Source organism: Schistocerca americana, chromosome X (genome assembly GCF_021461395.2).
Source record: "Schistocerca americana isolate TAMUIC-IGC-003095 chromosome X, iqSchAmer2.1, whole genome shotgun sequence".
Lineage (NCBI taxonomy): Eukaryota > Metazoa > Arthropoda > Insecta > Orthoptera > Acrididae > Schistocerca > Schistocerca americana.
This window is the reverse complement of record NC_060130.1, coordinates 992,850,643-992,873,968: the sequence shown is the minus strand read 5'-3', so window position 1 is coordinate 992,873,968 and position 23,326 is coordinate 992,850,643. Positions and strand designations below refer to the sequence as shown.

At 40.9% G+C, this 23,326-nt stretch overlaps 1 protein-coding gene across 1 annotated transcript in view; it reads right to left on the bottom strand.

Annotated features, from left to right (window-relative positions):
- Positions 1 to 23,326, bottom strand: part of LOC124554920 (tyrosine-protein phosphatase 69D) — a 407,323-nt gene that overhangs the window by 242,597 nt on the left and 141,400 nt on the right. Inside the window, exons 8-9 of the mRNA XM_047128610.1 lie at positions 22,729 to 22,955; positions 15,391 to 15,466 (exon numbers count right to left, since the gene is read on the bottom strand). Of these exons, the coding sequence (XP_046984566.1) occupies positions 15,391 to 15,466; positions 22,729 to 22,955 (303 nt within the window). The remainder of the gene's footprint in view (positions 1 to 15,390; positions 15,467 to 22,728; positions 22,956 to 23,326) is intronic.

Below are 23,326 nucleotides of genomic sequence, written 5' to 3'. Positions count from 1 at the left end.
GACCATAAAGGGACTGTCTTTCACCAGGGGCACCCTAGAGAACAAGGGATCGTGTTTTACACCACAGAAACGATCATTCTACTGACCTGGTCAATGACAATATCGATGGCACCATGTGGGGGAGATTCAACTGTGACAGCAGAGGTGAAGACTTCCCAGTCTGCCTTGTTTAATGCCCATCTGGGTAGGCGACCGTGGGCTTAATGACAGCAGAGTGACAGGAAGATGGGGAAGTGGTCACTACCACACAGGTCATCATGTGCTCTCCAGTGGATAGATGGGAGAAGTCCAGGATTGCAAACCAAGGGATCAATGACCGAATATTTGCCATGTGCTACAGTGAAATGTGTGGGGGCACCTGTATTTATGAGGCAGAGGTTGAATTAGGAAAGAAAATTTTCGACCTCCCTACCTCGGCCAGTAATCATGGTGCCACCCCACAAGGGGTTATGTGCGTTAAAATCTTCCAAAAGTAGGAAAGGTTTAGGGAGTTGATCAATTAGTGCAGCCAATACATTCAGGGGTACTGCACCATCTGGAGGAAGGTATACAATGCAGACAGTTATTTCCTGTGTCGTCCTTGTCCTGACAGCCACAGCTTCAAGAGGGGTTTGAAGGGGCACAGGTTCACTACTTACTGAGTTCAGGACATAGATGCAAACTGCACCTGACACACTATTATAGTCGCTACGGTTCCTGTAATATCTTTTACAGCTGCAGAGGCCAGGGGTCCACATTGCTGGAAACCAGGTCTTGTGGAGGGCAATGCAGAAAGAATGCCTAAAGCTTAACAGTTGCCGCAGCTCAGCCAGGTGGTGGAAAAACCGCCGCAATTCCACTGGAGGACTACATGATCATGAGAAACACTCAATGAGGCAGTCTATGCCTCAGGGTCACCTGCTGCCACCAGATGAGTACCTATGTGATCGACATCCATTGTGTCTAGGGACCAGCGAGATCTAGGTCTTCTGCGGATGCCAGGGTCTCCACCTCATCCTCAGACACAGAGCCTGTAGGTAGTGGTGGTGTGGGTGCCACCACAGTGCCTTGGTTCTTGGGGGTCTTTTCCTTTTTAGGTTTTTCTCACTGCTTCTTAGGTTTGTCTGGCTGGGATGGCTTCACTGATTCAGCCTCAGGCACTGAGGAGGACAACGACCAGCTACATATGGTTGCTTCAGCCACTGGCGGGTGTCAGCTTTGCCACTGGTAGGAACCTGGGAAGGGAGTGACCCAAGGGATCCCTTCCTGGCAAGATTAGCTGAAGAAGACTTATGCTTCTCCGGCTGAGAAGAGGGGACTGGTGTCCCCGATGGTTGAAGGGAGTGTTGCTCCTGAAGTAGGTTGTGCAGGAGCAACAGAGATGGAAGTGCCCCTCACCATCAATGGAGCAAGGGTCTTGTATTCCATTATTTCTCTCTATTTCTGGAGAACCCTGCAGTCTGGTGACCCGTCCACAATCCCGACAGGTGATGCTGAAGTACAGCAGGAGGACATATGGCCAAATTCCAGCACTTATAGCACCGCATCGGGTGAGGGATATATGGCTTTATGTCACAGAGGTAGACCATCACCTTGACCTTCACGGGTAACGTGTCACCCTCAAAGGCCAAGAGGAAGACACCAGTGGCAACCTGATTATCCCTCGGACCCCAGTGTACACATCGGATGAAATGGACACCTCGCCGCTATAAACTGGCACGCGGCTCATCAGACTGCAAAAGAAAGTCCCTGTGAAATATGATACCCTGGACCATATTTAAGCTCTTATGGGGTATGATGGAAACAGGAACATCCCCCAGCTTGTCACAGGTGAGTAGTGCCCATGACTGGGCAGAGGATGCTGTTTTGATCAAGACTGACCCTGACCGCAATTTGGACAAGCCCTCCACCTCCCAAACTTGTCCTCTAAATACTCCACAAAAAACTAAGGGTTTCATTGACAAGAAAGATTCCCCATCAACTCTCGTACATACGAGGTACCAGGACGAATAAGCTTCGCTGCCATCCTTAGCCTGGCGTTCCTCCCATGGTGTGGCCGGGAAGGGGGGGATGATTTGGGGTCGTATTTCTTAGCATTGAAGTTAGACCTTGACTGCTTAGAGATTGCTGGTGTTTGACCACCATCTAGAGGTGGCATACTGCACTTCATGGCGAGTCATCTGCCCTGATGCCACCCACTCCAACCAGGGGCCCACCCCATGGGCGCCACCCAGTCACAGCAAAGGCCACCTGGCAGGATGGCCACTGCCAGGAGTCCCGATGCCCCAGGGTGATGGGCATTTACTCCTTGGCATACGTGAGGAGTTAACGGCGCAGGCATCAGCAGAGTGATCCCTGTGTGGTCAGGGGGCTACAACCAACAGGGTACATGGTGGCCCCACCCCAACGGACTGACTACCGTGCTGGATATCAGGTGCAAACGATCTAAGAAGTCCATTATCATTGACAGCACAGAAAGCAATACTGCACAGAGGATGGAGGAAAATGCACCCAGAAGGGTGACCTCACCCAACAGCTGGAGAATGAATGGAAGTGCAGATCCACGTCGATTAAGGATGCAAGAGGTTTCAGTGCATGATGGACACTATGCACCACGTAAGGTGCCTTTCCCCAATTGGCTCGCTCTTCGGGAAAATTTTTAAAAATGGCGGTCAAACCCTACAGGGGACCATCACATAAAGGCCGAAACGTGTGAGACTCCTCTTATGACGGGTAGGAATACCTCAGACCTATTCTAACCCCTGGACCTGCAGGGGGGAAAGTAATAGTGATTGGGATGCACACGGAGGAGGAGGAGGAGGAGGAGGAGGAACAGTAATTTCTCTGTTACAAAATACATGAATACAATAGCACAAAAAATTGTTAATACTGGTACAAGATATCCTCTGCCAGGCACTGAACTGTGGCTTATGAAGTATATACAACCATTTAGATTATAAACAGTGTTCCAGTGGAAGACATGAGGAACATGACAATGAGGCATCTCAACAAATGAGTAATTTGTAACTGAATGGTTACCTACATAGCAATGCACAAACTACATGATGTCAGTAACTGATAACAGACTCAGAAAATTTCAGCTGTCACCGCTATCTCATTTGGAGAAAGCTAAAGCAAAGGATTCTGCCATGGTTAGAGATAGAAATCACACTAGTATTCATATGAAATGATTTAGGAAAATCTGGGAAAACACACAAAAAAGGCTAGAGGTTAATTTGAACTGAGGGCAACAGAGGAGCATAGGGCAACAGCAGTATGAATGCAGCAGGCACACATTCATCACTTACACACTACACAGTGCAATATAGTTGTCATAACTTCAGAGAGAACATTTGTACTACTCAAATGAGACTTTTGTTGTCAGTTGTACGGAGGTAAGTGAAACACCTCGACTTCTACCCTGCATACGTGACTTTTAGTGATAAATTATTTTAGGGTTAGGGGAATATGAGGAGAGGGAAGGGCCTGTCAGCATTGGGGCAACAAAGAACTTCACATATGCACTGAATATCTAAGGTCTATACATCTACGTGTCCACTCTATTCTTGAATCATTGTGCTTCCACGGGTACTATTAGGCTAGGGATGGTTTGTGTGGATGGACATCATCTTCAGATAATTATTTCTTCTTTCCTTCCTTATGTATGTTACCTGGCATCACGTTAAGTGGTGTCATCCTAATATCTCTGGAAAGTCAGGGGTTCCTCACAGTACTTCCTCAAATTACTCACTCCAAAGAAGCACACATGCGACCTATGTGTTGGTCTCTTTCAATGTGGATAAAATATCATCTCCCTTGTTGTCTCCAGGTAAGTATGGGTAAGAAGTGACAGTCTTAAACCATCTTGCACTCAGGTGTTAAATTTGTGTGCTCTTCAATGTCGGAAACACACTGCCATGCTGTGCAAGTCATGACACACCATTGGTCTTCTACCACACACAACCTTTTTGTGATGGTGTCTATGAACCATACACGTGGATTTGGACCAGCTGCAAGAGCTTCTAGCAGTTTGTTTGTCACAATGTGTATTTTTCTTGCAACAGCCACATAAATATATGAAAGAACCTCAGTCCCAAAACTAATACAATAATATGTGGAAACATGAATATTAATACAGGTGTTGAGGGTGAAATTAGTAATAACTTCCTAAAAATTCAACACTTTTGAAATATCAGAAACGTTAAACACTGCTGCTATGGTATAGCAAAGCTCAGCATCAATCTTAGACCATGTACTGACAAATACTGACATGGCAAACTGTATACTGTAAAACCTCCAAAACTGCACAGGTCTAGAAATGGATCTTCTCGGCAGGCAAATTCTAGGGCACTGGCAAAACAAATCTGGGATGAAGTGTGAGTGGAAAACAACTTAGCATCTAAGTTCTCTAAATTCTGCAAACAGTAAATTAATTTTTGAGGAGGTATTTGCAAAAGTAGCCACTTCAACAGCAGAAGCTGCGGAAAATGGGTGGATACCTTTAAGTAACAAAGTCCTCCCAGACAAATTTCTCAGTTGTTTACAATAGTGCTAAACTAATCCATTGTTCCTAAATTGCTACTACAGATGAAGAATGATATACAGGAGGCTACTGTTTACTGGGGAGAGAAAGACTGAATGACAAAATAACATATAATGCAGAAAATAAGAGCAAAGTAGTACGACAAGTCACAAACAATGAAACTGGAAAAGGTCTACTGAACAGACATACAAATTGAAGTTGAGAGCAGAGTAATTTCAAATCCTCTGCAGTTGACAAAGTTTGTAAATGACTATTTCTGTGGGATTACAGAGAAGGTAGAACAAAATCTTTGTAAGACATGTCTAGTACCCATGGTGAATTAAACTGCAAGCACAATAATATTGTTCCCTCTGACAAAACCTGACGTCAAACAATGGAAAATCCAGGACAGAATAACAACAATATTATGAAAAGGATAGATTTCTACTCACCATGTAGTGGAGACGTTGATTCGCAGACAGGCACCCCACACCTCCCAAAGTCCCATGGTCCAGTGAATTACATTCTCTGCCAGGGTTTTGAATACCTCTCATCATGCCCTGAAATGAGGAATTCCCTACTCACCGTCCTTCCCACTCCTCCCACAGAGTATTCCACCACCCACTGAACCTACACAATATCCTCGTCCATTCCTACACAACCACTGATCCCAATTCATTGCCTCGTGTCTCATATCTCTGTAATAGGCCCAGCTGCAAGAGCTGTCCAATACAGCCTCCCACCACTACCTACTCCAGTCTGGTCAGAAGCATCACCAATCCCATCAAAGGCAGGGCTATCTGTGGAACCAGTCATGTGCTCTAAAAGCTAAGCTGAAATCCTTGTGCTGCGCCCTATGTGGACATGACAACCAACGAGCACGAATGGTCGCCGACAAATTGTGGCCAAGAAACAGCTGGACCACTCACTTCCTGAGTATGCTGCCCAACACCGCATTCTTCATTTCAATGACTGCTTCACAGCCTGTGCCATCTGGATCCTTCCAACCAACACCAGGTTTTCTTAATTATGCAGGTGGAAACTCTCCCTGCAATGTATTCTATGTTCCTGTAACCCACCTGGCCTCATCCCCCCCCCCCCCCCCCCCAGCACTACACAGCCTTCTGTTCCACCAACGAACCTGTAGTCTTCTTACTTCTCTCCTTCCCCCACTGTCTGTCTAACCTCCCAACTGCACCTAGCTGCTCTAACCTCTCTCCACCTCATCCCTGTATGCTCCCACAAGCAGCGTTTTATCTTCTTCCACCCATACCCTGCTATTCCCCCCCCCCCCCCACCCGCCCCCTCCTGTCAGCCTCTCCTGTACTCCCACCACCCAAACTGCTTATCTCACCAGGCACTGTTGCAGTCTGGCCTCAGCAACCAGAGACAGTCGTGTGTGTGTGTGTGTGTGTGTGTGTGTGTGTGTGTGTGTGTGTGTGTGTGTGTGTGTGTGCGCGTGTGTGAGTTGCGTTTGCTAGAGAGAGAGAGAGAGTGAGAGAGAGAGAGAGAGAGAGAGAGAGAGAGACTGATTAATTCAAAAGTAGGCCCTTTCACAGAAAGTTTATATGTTTAGCAGTCTTTTGTTGTGCCTGCCTGTGACTCAACATCTCCACTATGTGGTGAGTAGCAGTCTATTCTTTTCATAAAACCAGGAAAACAATACAGAAATTAAAAATTAGAAGTCAGCAAGCTTAGATGAGATTTCAGTCTCTGTCCAGAAGGTGTGCATATACAGCATACCAACACCATTAACAAACATAATAAATGCATTCCATAAATATGATTTTTTCCTGAGAACCTAAAACACTTGACTTGCAGCGTTGCTAAAGAAAAGTAATGCAGAGAGTGTGAAAAACTACAGGCCACTTTCACAACTGTTGTCGTTCTTAAAAATAATTGAATTAATCATGAAAGATAGACTAAAAAGTTACAAGAATATGTCCAATATTTTTAACGAAGTACAGTCTGGTTTCCAAAGTGCAAGAAGTACAATACTTGCCATAAGAGAGCTCACAAAACTGATAGTTGAAGCTCCTGACAAGGATGACAGGCATATCCCTAGACTTGCCCACGGCTTTTGATGTTGTTGACCATGAAATACTATTAAAGAAACTAGGAGGATTAAGTGTATGAGGAATAGCAAGTAAGTGGGTGCAAAAGGTACAGATGCTGTTTGCTGAGGGTAAATTCTTGGTAAAACAACTGTCCAAGATGAAACACATACAAAAGTGTGCCTCAGGGTAGTGGATTGGGTCCAATTCTGTTCTTAATATACATAATGATTTTCTTGGCAGTATAAAATATAAAGAAAATGTATTTGCTGATGATAACCACATTGTCACTGATAACAAACCAGAACCCCTATGAGAGAAAGCAAATAAAACCATCAGGGATGTTAATGATTGGTCAGTATGTAATAAATTAACATTGAACATAAAGAAAACAAACTGTATGCACATCAGCATACAGTGAATAAACAACTTGGTCATATCAAGTATAAATGATAAATTATATATAAAAACAAAGATGAGGTGACTTACCGAACAAAAGCGCTGGCAGGTCGATAGACACACAAACAAACACAAACATACACACAAAATTCAAGCTTTCGCAACAAACTGTTGCCTCATCAGGAAAGAGGGAAGGAGAGGGGAAGACGAAAGGAAGTGGGTTTTAAAGGAGAGGGTAAGGAGTCATTCCAATTCCGGGAGCGGAAAGACTTACCTTAGGGGGAAAAAAGGACAGGTATACACTCGCACACACGCACATATCCATCCACACATACAGACACAAGCAGACATATTTAAAGACAAATGTCTTGTCTTTAAATATGTCTGCTTGTGTCTGTATGTGTGGATGGATATGTGCGTGTGTGCGAGTGTATACCTGTCCTTTTTTCCCCCTAAGGTAAGTCTTTCCGCTCCCGGGATTGGAATGACTCCTTACCCTCTCCTTTAAAACCCACTTCCTTTCGTCTTCCCCTCTCCTTCCCTCTTTCCTGATGAGGCAACAGTTTGTTGCGAAAGCTTGAATTTTGTATGTATGTTTGTGTTTGTTTGTGTGTCTATCGACCTGCCAGCGCTTTTGTTCGGTAAGTCACCTCATCTTTGTTTTTATATATAATTTTTCCCACGTGGAATGTTTCCTTCCATTATATTTATATAAATGATAAATTTATAGATTGTGTAACAAAAAAAGTTTTTAGGGATGCACGTTGATTGTTAATTGACACGTAATGTGCACGCCAAGATACTGGCAAAAAGAATGCCATCAGCATGTTACGCTCCTACAGTTGTAACAGGCTATGTTTTGTGGTGACATACTACTCCTACGTATACTAAATTCTTGGCTAGGGGATTATTTTCTGGAGATCAAAGGTGTAAAACATGGACACAGTTGTCAAACTGCAGAAAAGGGCCATAAGAACAATAGCCGTTGGGCTCGTTGTAAAGAACTATTTTTTTAAAAAACCTGCTCATCCTTACTGCACCAAGTGGATACATCTATTAATCTGTTGTGCATATCAGGGTAAACATGACTAGGTACTTCACTAATAGTTCTATACACAATTATGGAACAACAGCCACTTTTGACTTACATTTACTGAGGTGAAAACAAACAAAAAACTAAGAACAGCATTTTCTACATGGGAATAAAATTGTAGAATAAAGTGCCCAAGATGATGAATAATATTCCTAAAATACATCTATTTGAAAAGGTGGCTAATACATACTTCAAAATTAAAGTATACTACACAAAAATTACTTAGAGGACTCCAAGTAGTGGTTAGTAACAAAAGGAGAAAATTACAATATCCTGTTACATTACAGGACAATGTAATGCTTTTACAAGCACATGTTCCAAGATCTATAGTACATGATAGTAGTGTTTAGCCATTCTCCTGAATTCAACATTTAAGTTATCGGGGAAGATACTGATTCAGTTTTCCAGACAGACAGAAGGAAGAACCTGGAGACATCTACGTTCACGGCCCTGGAGTCACCAGTGGGCATTAATATTGTGTCACATGCAAAACTATGTTTTTATAATAAGATATTTAGTGCCAATTGTGTATGATCAATAGGACATTGTACAACAGAGACCACGAGAAGCTCGTAGTTACAGAACCTGAGGAAGAGCCACCCCAAAATGATAATTAAAACATTTTTCTCAGTAATGTACTACAAAATTTAAATTATCAGGATGCATTTCAAATATTTGTCACATAAATAAAGGCAGTCAATGTTTTTGGAACTTCTGATATCAAGTGATGTTTCTCAAACAAGTAGTAGATAGTCTTAACTCTGCATCTTGAAGTGCTGGTTAGCTGTATGTGGTAGGGGCTTGGGAGCATGACCTCCTGCAAGCCCAAATGGGAGAGCATGAGGGAGTCCTATTTCACATTCCACTGCTTACACCAAATGGGAATGAACAGTTGCTGAAACTTGTTATTGAACCTCTGTCTCTGAATATCCCTATTATGCTTTGAGTGTCATTAATTGACATTTAGTATTCGTATTATTTTGATAATGTTTTAGAGTTGGCTCTGGCAATTCTATCCACTGTAGGAATCAGTTTGTAAGTGTATTGCTAGTGCGCACTAGAGTGCGGTGATAAAAGTGCCACAACCTAAGTGAGAGTTTCACAAATGAGCAGAGGAAATATACGCACAAAAAATGTCCCATTACCATTATTAGCAAGTTTCTTTTTGTGAGTGTCAAGTGCCTGAGTTACAGTGAATACTATTTCACTGCAAATAACTGGGACATACCATGAGCCTCAAAGCAACACAATATGAATTGAGTGTGCAATTTGTTACACAACAATCTGGAACATGAGCTTGAAAACAAACTGTTGAATGGCCCAAATTTTAATGGAATTACCACAGACCATTTTGCAGTGCAGAAGGGGTGATGGGCTGATTTCATCTATAAACAAAAGAATGATGGTGAGCAAAACAGGGATTAATATGCAATAACAAGCAATTCCATTGTTGTAACTGCCTATTTAGCCTACAATATGACGTGCTTAAAAATGGTGGTAACATGTTTTCCCACTGACATCATATTTTCTGTCACTTTACACAACAAACTTTACTAAAAATGACTTCTCTTGGAGAAATCTTTAATATGATGACCCACTTATACTACATATTTTTGTAATACACAATTATGAATACAACAGCCAATAAATACAGTACGCTAGCTTTGCAAGCAGTTAAATCAACATGGTGGCTGCTCGAATGGGTTATTTCAGCAAACCACAACACAAGACCCATGACATCATGGAAACATCACTGTTTTGTCTCACAAATTCAAACACTGCAGAATGAACACATACAAAATATTAAAAGCCTCAATTTTAGAACTGAAAACATGAAAAACATGTTAAATATGCAGCAAAGCCAATATACACTGCATTAAAGATATCTCCGAAACGCGTCTTATAGTATGATTTGTTGTGATACAAGTGTCGGGAAATATGACGACGTCAGATACATATGCTACCTATAGATCTTATCTTGGAGTTTGTTTTTGGTGTTGAAACAGAAAGGAGATAAAGTATGTAAGCTTTTGGTTTGAGTGTGATCAACATGTATACAGCCAGACAGGAGTTTGAGTCCTACTATTGCAAAATGTACACTATCTGATCACTTTTCTATACCTGACCATGTCAACTGTTGGCAATGTGACTGTGAAGTGAAAATGACAAGGAACAACACAGCAGACCAGGCAAATCTCGTGTACTGATAGATAGGTACTGTCCAGCATTGCATATAACGATTGTAAAAAAAATAGCATTAAATCAACAGAAGGAATTACTTGTGAATTCCAAGTGCTACTACAAGTCAGGTAGCACAATGACCATGCATAGGGAGTTTAAAAGAATGGGATACAATGGTTAAGCAGCCCCTTGTAGGCCACAAATTTCTGTAGTCAATGCTAAGCAACGGTTGAGGTAGTGTACAAAGTGACACTGCTGGATAGTGGATGACTAAAAATGAGTCATTTGGAGTGATACATCATGTTAAACCATATGGTATCCAGATGGAAAGGTTTGGATTTGGACATTGTGTGTAGTGCCAACAGTGTGGTACAGAGGAGGTGATGTTAGCATATGTGGGTGTTCTTCATGTTTAGGGTGTGGTCCCCTTATTGCACTTACGAAGGACGACTGATTATATTGGCATGACGATGTATCCTGACATAAAGCAGTGTCAGTGAGGCAATGGATGGTATCATTACTGAAATGGACTAGCCTGCTCAGAGTCCTGACCCAAACCAAATGGAATACCTTTGGTACGAGTTAGAACGATTACTTCATTCTAGGCCCCAGCGTCTAGCATAGTTACTTTCTCTGGTTTCTTGAGGAAGAATGGACTATGACTCCTTCACAAACATTCAGAAACATCTTTGAATGTGTCGCCAGCAGAGTTCAAATCATCATATAGGCAAAGAGTGGGCACTAATAGGTGTCCAGATCCCTTTGAACAGATAGTGTAAGCCCAATACCAAAATTATTGTATTACTACGCTCAGTTCCTTCATGGCTGGTGTGTGTTAAAAGTGATTATTGGTATAATCTATGTAAGTTCATATTTCTCTAATATTTCTGTCACAGTCATTACGAGAAATGTACTTGGGAGGTTCCTTCTTCTGGACTGTTACATTGCGTACATCACATTTCTTGTAGTATCTGGCACTGAAGATTACTGAGCTATCCGAACAGTTCATCTCTGAATCTCCCTCCCCCCTTCCCATTAATCAGATTAAGCAAGTTAATAAGTTGGGGGGGGGGGGGGGTGTTTAAATGATCTTATTTTCATCTCTTAGAGGAACATTATTCTAAATGTAAAAATTTGCTCAGGATTGAGGATTAACCATGAATTTGCAGTGCTAAAAAGTCCACAGAGATTTAAAGACAGTTTTTTCTTCAATTGCTTGATGCACTTTTGCTCATCCATTCTGATAGTTACCATGTCGCTTTCAGAACACATCCATAGTTCAGTGTTGTGCCTGGCGGTCTAGCGATAAAGCATGTGATGGAAACTGAAAGGTTGCAGGATCAAATCCTGGTTGGAGCAAGGATTTTTCAGTCTGCCTTTAACCTAGCATTCATCTTCCAACAATATGGAGATCTGCCAGAAACGACATGTGGTTCAAATTCCACATTAGGTCCCCTTTTCCCAGTTGGGTAACTGGGGCAGATTAGGAACAAGCAAGTCATCGAAGTGCTGTACAATTGCAAGACTTGCACAAGGCCATTAAGCCACACAAAATTATTATGGCAGTTCAGTGTTTCTTCATTGCTACACGTCAATAATACCCACTGTACTACATGTATTCTTCTCTCTAACAGATAAATTAACACATTTTATTTTAGTTAAGGGTATATTTCTGGCTCAAACATCACTGGTTACTTAATGTATGTGTGCATATTATACTGCTTCATTGGGTGTGAGGGACAAAAGCCATATATTATTCAAGGTGTATCAGTATGCTACTAGTACATATAATGAACAAAATATACTGATCATTTGTGACATGGTTATCATGTGTAGTTCATTGTGAACTATGTTAAAAACTCTTTAACTTTACTTTTATTGTATGATAAGATTATTTGCTAGCTTCATGAACAATTTTTCACAAGACTAATTGTGTGTTCAATCACTAAAGGGGAACAGATTGCATATCTCTATTAAGTACACTATGTAAACAGCACATCTACTCTACGTGTTATGAAATTTGGCACTGCAATTCTTACATTTCTGTTAACTTATTGTCCTTCACAAATGGATGACATAGCTCAGTCAATGCAGTTAGTAATATTTCATAACTTAAATGTAACTTTCGAAATCAGGCACCCATAACACATCCATAGACAGTTACATGGGTTCAAGATGTGCAGATGTGTATGGACCTAAACAGTTTATGTAAATGTACAAGAATGAGATGTTTTGTGTACAAATGCATAACTAAATCTTCATTACTATGGAAATCAAGGAGTATAAATATTTTTTTTGTTTCTATATGAATAGTTGACAACAACATGAAGAATGACAGAATGCTTGAATCATTCGTTAGTCGACAGTTGTGGCCCAAAGGTGAATCATTACATGTGTGATTAAATGTACAAAAATCACTTTCTTTCCAATTAAATCTGTCACTGAACTGTGATTTCTTCCTAATCATGTCACTATCATTTTCAGAATCAGATGAACTATCAATTACATTTCTTGTTTACCGTAGCATCACATCTTCTGACGTAGAAAGCTTAAGATAGTTGCTTTCAGAATTGATGGAGGAGCTTATCACTTACAATGTCATCGAATAAATCAGCCTCACTGTTGCTCTTCATACAACAACTTCCTCAGTAGAACATCTGATAAGAAAAACAGTGTGGTGCAAATCCTGATGAACAGTGATACTTATGTACATTGAATGCAGCAAAACAAAACAACAATAAAGTACCCAAGCACAACTGAGCAGCCAAAACTGTGAAAAGATAGTGATTTATGGAGGCAGAAAATCTGATGTACGCTTAAACCTGTCAACAACACGCAGGTACCCGAGTGGTGGTATGGGTATGTTTGGTATTAATGTTCAGTGGATGGCAAGGAGACTCAAGTTAACTTTTCGGTAACACTAGAGGAAAACCCAGAGGCCACACTCTCATCAATAGCACCTTGGGGGAGCAAAGGAGCATGACACGTTAACTCGACAACAGCAGTCAAATGGTTAACAAGACCAGCTTCACTCAATAGCTCCCAAGTCCTAAAAAACCAGTGGTATTCTCAGTGACATACAATAACCAAGAGACAGAGGGAGTAGATACTCCTTAGTTCCTGTGGTTCCACCTTCACTGTGAACTATATAGGGAATAATATGTACTCCAGACTGTTGAGAGATTAAGCTTAACTGCTTGCTCATTAAAAACACTTTCTCACATTGGGGCGGAATCAGATACAAAAGCAGCCTACTGCTCTTATTTCCACTGTGTATAATTTCATGTCTAAAGGAAAAGTAGGTTCACTCTCTCTATTCAGTTGATGATATTTTAAATGCGAGTTAATCAGATAAATTAACAAGACAATAAGCATGTTTCTGAACTGTTACCGTAAGTGCTGTGTGTATAAGCTCATTAGCTTTTAAGGATTACACTGGTTTGCATATGTCATTACTGTATATATGATAAGTCAGGAAACATGGAAGCAGTTTTGGTTTCACTGTCTAAATCCTTCATCTACATTTACATGGATACTCTGCAAATTACACTTAAGTGCCTGGCAGAGAGTTCACTGAACCACCTTCACAATAATTCTTTGTTATTCCACTCTCAAACAGCATGCGAAAAAATGAGCACCTACATCCTTGTGTGTGAGCTCTGATTGGCCTTATTGTATTATGACAATCATTTCTCCCTCTTTAGATCAGCATTAACAAAATATTTTCACATTCAGAGGAGAAAGTTGGTAATGAAACTTTGTGAGAAGATCCTGCCAAAACAAGAAATGCCTTTGTTTTAACGATGTCCATGCCAAATCCTGCATCATGTCCATGATACTCTCCCCTTTTTCTCCATAATACAAAACATGCTGCTCTTCTTCGAACTTTCTTGATATATTCCATTAATGTTATCTGTTAAGGACGGGCATAGTGTAGGCAGTCTAGTAGATCTGCTGCGTCCTCTACACCAATAAAATGTGGTCTTTGGTTCATTTCCCCATAACATTTTGTGTGTGTTCCTTCCAATTTAAGTTGTTCATAACTGTAATTCCTACGTATTTAGTTGAATTTATGGCCTTTAGATTTGATTGATTTATCACGTAATTGAAGTTTAATGGATTCCTTTCGCACTTATGTGGATGACCTCACACTTTTCATTATTTAGGGTTAATTGTCAATTTTCACAGAAGACAGATATCTTATCTAAACCATTTTGAGATTGGTTTTTATCTTCTGATGCCTTCATTAGGCGATAAACGATAGCATCATCCTTATGGGTCTCGTGACCCCTGTAATGATAAAATGCAAAGAGATGTAACCATTGTCCTAGTCGAAAGAAGGACTCACATGTTCTGTTGAGGTTGACCATAATACTTTTCCTAAATTAAAAGCCATTTTCAAACATAAAACAAAACGAATTTAAGTCCATTTACTCAATAACAAAATACTGCCCAACTGCTTCAATTTTTATCTAGATATTTAAACCATACACAACTTGCTCCACTCCTTGAGAAAAAGAAAATTTACAACGCTTCAAACTAGCAACAACAACATGATGAAAGTTCTTAAACTCATGTTATCTTTAAGACGTCAAAGTTCTTGATGCCAGCTCCTTGTGACACAAACAAGTAATTCAATTAAAGAAAATCTATCTGTACATAACAATGAGGTATATGAAAATAATTGTCTCTCACGAATTCCCTCATTGCTTTAGCCCATGAGTTCATATTTAAGCCCACAATCTTCCATCAACCCATGCTTATTGAATGTCACATCTATTCTTAGATTTGGTAAAGTTTATGTGAAACTGAATCCATATGTAAACTAGACACCATCAGCTGACTGTATGGACATTTAGTGGCAATGGGCTATTGTATTCAGTGATGTATCTATGAGATAACAAATCTAATGAAAGATTTCTATGGTTTAAAAATCCTACACCATAGTAGGTAATATGAGGAAAGTATGCTTAGCAGTAAATACTGTAAAATTTTATTTACTTGCAACTGTAAACTATTTTCACTTGGTTTTTATTCCAGGTGTGATTATTAAGTCTCAAACAAGAGCATTAATGACTTTGCAATCACAGTTATATGCTACTCAAGCATCTACATAAAGTGCAAGCAAAATGTTTTGAACATTTTCTTCAGTCTGCTGTTACCTCCATCCAGTGTCTGTCCATAGACTTCATTGGACCAGTTTCCACACTGCTTTGTATATTCACTACATGCGGACATCTGCAACAATTCATGCAAATATTTATGGCGGCAACAAGGAAAAGTAATAACGAAATAGTAAAGGACACATTTATTATTGGGGAATCTTAAGACCATCATTTAGTAACATGATGGAATGGTTGTATGGTGCAGCTCAAAACTACGACCATTCCATTTTTTTTTTTTTCCTCAATGAACTGTTACTACAAAAAAAACTCTCAACTTACCGATACCATTACTCTTTTTATATTTTGCCCAGTCTGTCTGCATAATATATCACCATTAATATGCAAGTGTCACTACAACCACTGTCTCCTAAAATTTTTATCTTGTAGTGCCTTTTTCCAAACTAAAGGAGTACTTACAAGAGTCTCTGGCATTCTCATCCTACCCCTAAATTTGGTGATATATTTCACCAAGTCCTGCTGTTTACTGCTCCATTAATTTTGCCGTCCTAAGTTCTTTCCATTAATGTAATTTCAGCTTCATTTTATTTTACCAAACAAGGTAGTCCAACAGCTTGTAAGCCATGTGATGATCATTGCCTCAGTGACACAAAAAACTTTAGCAGCAATGACTGTACTAAGCTAGCTTAAGGAGAGTGATTAAAAACGAAAAAAACTCTGTATAACACCTAATAATGCAAGTGGACATAGGAGCAGCAGTAAATTTTGTTGGTTGGTTGGTTGGTTGGTTGACTGATTGATTTGGGGGAGGAGACCAAACTGTGAGGTTATCGGTCGCATTGGATTAGGGAATGATGGTGAAGGAAGTCACCCATGTCCTTTCAAAGGGATCATCCCAGCGTTTGTCTGAAGCCATTTAGGGAAATCCTGGAAAACCTAAATCAGGATGGCCAGATGCGGGTTTGAACCACTGTCTTCCCGAATGCGAGTCCAATGTGCTAACCACTATGTCACATCATTCAGTGGCAGTGACTTTAGTAAATACACAAATTTATGCGACTTGGGTTCCCCTCTCCTCACACAGATTTTACGAAAGATGGTTAGCTACAATAAACAGCAGATTCTGATCTTAGGTCAGTTCTCCTCTCCTGTCTTTTACTAATCTGTTATTCGCCCTCTCACCTTCCTTGTTGTGGATCATTCCCATACTGCAGACATGTTAGACTTTGATGCGTTTAACACTTTTGGTTTCTCCATTACCAAGAGGTAAATTTAGTATCAAATCACATTCTGTATTGGTAATTGGAGTCCCTCTGCATTGAGCTTTTGTCATTGTTTTCCTGTGGGCTCGGTTGTGCTACCAGTTTTCAGTTCCACTTTACGATTAAAGAATCCATCCACCCTCGTTTTTTTGGGGCATGGCATGTCTGTCGCACTGCGTGACTCCGCCAAAGCCGAATTAGACCATCTAATGCTACTCTATGTCATTCAGCCTATTTCTTCCAGTGAATGGGCTACACCACTGGTCGTCGTTAAGAAGTCGGTGGGTAAGCTTCGCCTCTGTGGCGACTTCAGTGTCATGATTAATGCATAATCAATGATAGATACATCCCCTTTGTCCCACCCTGACGAGTTGCTTGCAAAATTATAAGGTAGCCATTGCTTTGTCAGAAGTGTACCTTCAGCTCCCATTGGATGAGGCCATTAGGCATCTTCTCATTGCCAATATACCTTTCGGCCTGTACCAATATTGCTTGCCTTTTGGCATTGCTAGCGCACCCAAAAATTTTCAGCATTTTTTAGAACAGCTGACAGACTCTGTACTGGGCTGTATCAATTACCTCGACGATATCATTGTTTCCGGTTCTTCCACTGAAGACCAACAACCCTTGTTTTCTGTTTTGCATTCTGCAAGTCTAAAGTGCAATCCTATCAAATCTCAATTTTTTTCAGCCGTCAATTAAGTACCTAGGTTTTGAGGTTTCTTGCACAGGGGTCATGCTGTTGCATCACCATGCTGATGCAATTACGGCTTTCCCATGGTCGGTCTCTGTTAAGGAACTGCAAGCATTTCTATGTAAAGTTGCATTCTATCTTAAGTTTTTATCAGACGCATCCACTATTGCTCAGCCCCTGCGTGCACTTTTGTGTGAAACTGTGCCTTTTTTCTGGTCCCCAGTTCATGATAGAGCATTCGCTTTGCTTAAATCTGAACTTAAATCTGCCCCACATCTGGCCACTTTTCAGCCAAGTCAGTATCTAGTGTTGACTACAGATGCCTCTAAGCATGGTGTTGGTGCACAAATATGCCAACAGGTCTGAATGACCCGCTGCTTACGCTTCTAAGAGTAACTTCCACCCAGCAGCGGTATTCTCAGGCTGAAAAGGAGGCTTCAGCGACCGTGTTCATCCTCAAGAAATCTCATCTTCTTGTATGGCTCTAAGTTCCATTTAATCACAGATCACAAGCCATTGGTTGCTCTTTTTAGCCCTTCAGCTTCCATGCTGGACAAGGCAGCGCATCATTTGCAGCAGGGGGCTCTCTTGGTCTCCCATTATCATTATTAGATCCATTACCGGCCGACAGCATAACACGTCAAAGCCTAATTTCCCCTTCCAATCACACCGGACTCTGCATTAGATCGGGATGAATTGTTTTGTTTCTATTTTGATATTCAGAACCAGAATGCGATCGATGGTTGTCCCTTCACTAGTGCCACGATAGCATCAGCTGTCATCACGGACCATGTACTTAGTTGGGTTCTCTCTCTTGTGCTGCACGGTTGGCTGGAAAAACCTGCCGGGCTGTGCTTTGGCTCTCTCACGTAATTATTTTTCCCTCCAGCACTATCTTTCTGTGATTCATGGGGTTCTTTTGCTAGCTACAGAGGACGCTGCTCCCAGAGTTTGTGATTCTTGCTTCCTTACACCATAATGTACTACGGCTTACGCATGTCGGTCATTGGGGAACCTCTTGGACCAAAGCTTTGGCCCGCCAGTATCTGTATTGGCTGGGTACTACGTTCAGCAAAGGTGGGCCCTCAGGTGTCTTTTTTCCCCCTGGTCAATGCCAGGCACCCACGGGAGGATCTGCATGTTGATTTTGCTGGGTCCTTCAATCAATCAGTACTGATTCATTGTAGTGGACGACTCTTCCAAGTTTCCCTACACGGCGCATTATCCGTCGAAGTCCCGGCAGCTACTATATCCGCATGTCTAAGATTTTTGCAATTGAGGGACTTCCGTATACTGTGGTTACTGGTAATGGTCCCCAATTTGTTCCTTGAAAATTTGCATCTTTTTGTCAGGGTAGTGGTGTTAGTCATCTCACAGCTCCCCCATTTCATCCTGTCTAATGTCGAGGCTGAAAACACGGTTCAGATGTTTAAAACTCAGACACAGAAGTATGTATCTGGCAGGTCCCCTGAAGCTGCTTTAGACTGTTTTTTGAGTTTGTACAGTTTCACTCCGGTGGGAGACAAGAGCCTGGTAGAGCTGCAACATGTACACCAACCACAGACCCTCCTCCACCTGCTGCATCCGACCCCATGTCCACTGGCATCACTGACTCCACAATGTTTCCAGCTGGGTGCACCTGTTTGGGCTCGTGGTTTCGGCTCCTGGCCAGACGGGATTCCTGCCATCATCAAGCGTCATCGGGCTCTGGTGAACCGTCGAAGAAACAGTATTATTTAAGTGATTGGAAATGTGTGCTCAGCATATTATGTTACATGTATTACTGTTGTCCAGTCAGTGTGTTTAATGTTACCCACAACCTGTTCTTTTTGTATTTTACGTACTGCTCTATAAAGTACTATGATCCATAAATTGTATTTGTTCTTGCTATAGCAAACACTGTTTCTGTCCTCTTGCGCACCAGCATGTGGGGCTGTTCAGATTCTGTACGGCATTGAGTATAGCCCTCATAAACCCAAAGATACCGTACTTTGAAGAAGATCACGGAATTGTTGTTGCAAAATCATTGATTGATAAACAGCACTCACAATATACTGCAATCTTGCTGCTGTCAAAATCTGACATGCTGTTTTACACTTCCTTTCTTATACAGGGCACTCTATTGTCTTCTCATGAACCAACATTCAAATGTGATTTATAAATGAGAAAACCACTGTGTAATGTTACACGTAACTACTTTTGTTATTGTGCTGAAATGATAATCACTTGCATAGCCAAGAATTAATTTCAAATTATTGTTTGTTTCGTGCCACCTTCATGGCATCGTAATTTTGATGGCCAGCTGTGCATTTAATGATCATTTCCTTGAGGCAGCTCAGGAAACCCTTGAAGCAGCTCAGGACACTTGCATGAAAAGTTCACGGGATAAAGCAATAAAATACTTGCAAGAAGCAATCTCGCTTAAAGAATGGCAAAATCACAATTACTCCCTGTTCTGTCAAATATTTTAAGAATGTAATTACCTCCCTCAAAGCAAAAACTCTTGTGTACTTGATAACATCTCAAGTAAGGCACTAAAATCCTGTACTTCATACGCATGCCGTGTGTTCAGTCACATATGCAATACATCACTATCACATGAGATATTTTCAGATAGACTGAAATATGCTATGGGCAGACCTCCTTACATAAAAGCAGTAAGGCAGTTATTAATAATTACTGACTAGTCTTATTACTTACCTGCTTCTTGAAGGCACTGGAAAAGATCGTGTATGCACAAACCATAACACATCTTATTAAAAATATGATACTTAGTTTCAATCTGCATTACAAAGGCGTTTCACCACAGGTCATGTTATTTTATAATTCATTAATCAGCTCAAATGAAATTTAAAAGACAAAATTTTTCCAGCTGGTAGTTTCACTGACTTGTCAAAAGCATTTGATTGTGCAATTCACACTGTTACATAGAAACTCAAATATTATGGCATTTAACTAAGAAGATGCAGAACATAGCATTCAGAGGCACAGAGTGTGTACACAGCAAAACAGACTCTTCAGAATGGAGAATAATCACTACAGATATACTATAGGGATCAATGCTGAGGCCACTCTTGATCTCGTTATACCGGGTGGTTATAATTAAACTTTCCCTGCTTAACACATTATAACACGGAAACTAATTACCGTACATGTACCACACTTTGCAGCATTAATGTCACGAACATGGGGGAAGAGAAATAATGCAGAATCAATTCAACTGAAACATTTTTAATGTGCTGCTATGGTACATCATACCATTAAATACCAGTACCGTTACTGCTACAAAAGGCGCTCAATATGGTGCCCATCAGTGTCCAGGAGAGTCTGAAAGTGCTGGATTGCATTCTGCACAGCAGAACAAAGCATGTCCTTGGGTATGCTGGCTACCTCTCTTGATATGCTGTGCTTCAGATCACTACATGTGTGAATGTTTCCCCTGATAAAACCTGCCATTCAGGTAGCCCTAAAACCTGAAATCACAAGGAGTGAGATCAAGTGATCACGTTGGCCAAGCATTTGGAAATGATTGGCTGATAATTCAATCATTTCCAAATGTGTTTCAGAGGAGCTGGCGAACTTTACGAGTGATGTGCAGTGTGGCCCCACCATCTTGCTTGAAAACGGCTGACTTCAAAGTGTCTCTCACCTGTAGGGCGGGTATGCAGCCACGAAGCCAACCCATACGGTGACACATTCACCATACAGAGGACCTTCATGCACAGTAAATTAAGATCCGCACACTCAGCAATTCTGTGTGTTCACTTCACCCATCGGAGAAAAATGAGCTTTGACTGTCCATAGGATGGTCCAGAGCCAGCCCTCGTCAAATTTAATCCTTGCGAGAAAGTGGAAAGTGAAGCCATCACACCCGTTGTGCATTATGAAGTGCAAGCTGCTGCACGATATGGATCTTGTACGGATACCATTTGAGAATGGTACGAAGCACCTTCCATACAGTGGACCACGGGATGTTTAACTGTCATGACAAAGCAGGCGCACTGCCTAACGATCAGGAATTGTGCAGCATTGTCTGTCATAACAACAGCGATTTCATCAACCACCTGTGGTGCAACTGATCGTCAGCCTCTTCCCCAAGCAACATCCAGTTCTCCCGTCAATTTGAACTACTACATCGTGCTCAGCACAGCAGGTAGAGAAAGAGTACCCTTCCATAATCCTTTCAGCTGGTGATATTCTCGAAGTGCAGCTGCAGCATTACTGTTGGTTTGATAATAGAGCTTCACCAATAACACCGAGCTCGTTTTGTCCAAGCTCACGTTGACACATCCAGAAGTGCACTGTGACTGGTCAGGTGTTTGAGACTATGTACCACGATAACTGATCGCGGCACATGGTGATCATAGATGGAACTGGACGGTGGCATAGTGACCCAATGAAATCTTGCACTCCATACTCTGTAAATTAATGCTACCAAGTTTTGAACTCATACGGTAACTAGTTTCCATGTTTAACATGTTAAATAGGGAAAGTTTAATTATAACCACCTGGTATATAAATGACCTGTGATTGCAGATTTGGTTCTATCATTGACTTGGGAGATGAACAGCAGGTAAACTGTGACTATCTTTTGATTTTGATTTTCTAGTGGCTTCTCTAATATGAACTTTTTTGTCTTTCAGATTTCAGATGCTGTTTAGCCATTAGCAATGAGAGTGACTTTCCTGGAACAAGTCTACAATGAAATTACTGAAAGACTGGTTAATATAAATAACACAAAAGAAATTGTGGACAAGGACAAATTAATGATATATGGATTCCACCAATGGCAAAAACAATGGTGATGAAACTTAAATACGGGATGGCAATGGACAGTTCTTACACCAACCAATCAAACTGGGTAAAATCCAACCACTTTGGAAATGACCAATGAGGGAAATGCACTGTGATGCAAAAATATACCTACAGATTGAGGGGTGGACCAGTAGAACAATTAGTACAAGGAGATCCTCAAAAAATGCAAGGAAAACACATTAGTGAAACACCAAAAGGAAGAAATGTTAGTGGATGACAACCAATACGTCCAAGAATCACCCATCAGGTGAATTCTAAAAAATGACAGACGGAAATCCTGAATAATTTTATTGCTGTTAAGAATAGCAGCAATACATTAGCAAAGGTAACAACAGCATGCCAATGTAAGAGGCTAAAGGGGTTAGAAATAGTGAAAAAATGTTGACCTAATACATCACTCGAGATCTAAAAAGGTTTACAGATTACTAAACCTAATACCGCTGTATACACACACACACACACACACACACACACACACACACACACACACACACACACACACACACTTGAATCAGCAATTTAAATGTCGTATTAGAAAGCAGTTGTGCTATTATTTGTACAAATACACTTTCATGCCACTCACTACACATCAATAATATCACATACCTTGAAGTGATACGTTGTATCTGAAAGAAGATCTACAAACAGATAAACATTCATTTGGTCAGCTGAGCTTATTGACTCTTGCCTGTAGGTTGTTGTTCCATTATTTTGTAGAACAAGATGATAGTAATGGATGTGATCTTTTAATTCAGCTGGAGGTAAAGACCACCCAATTGTAATTGAATTTATTGTGACACCTTTAACAGATACTTCAGGCACAAAGTCTGGATCTGAAATAATACAAAGATTATACAGTGACAATCAACTAAGCAGCTCATGGCATGGAATTCCTCTCCCTTTATATGTAATTAACCCATATGACTAAAAATGCTTGCCACGGACTGACATTACATCATAAAACTTATTTTTATTAGATGTCCCACAAATGAAACCTTTACATGTACACGAGAAATTTTAATACTGATATTTTCTTTCGAGACAATTTTCCTGTACAAGTGTTAGTAGTTTTCTTCACCTTGTAAAAACAACTCCCTCATTCGCATTTCATGTGATGGACGATTATCACAATATCAGCTATCAAGAGTTAAATGTAAATGTTTAGTCACCCTAACAGACACCTACATTAACGTAGCAGGAAAAT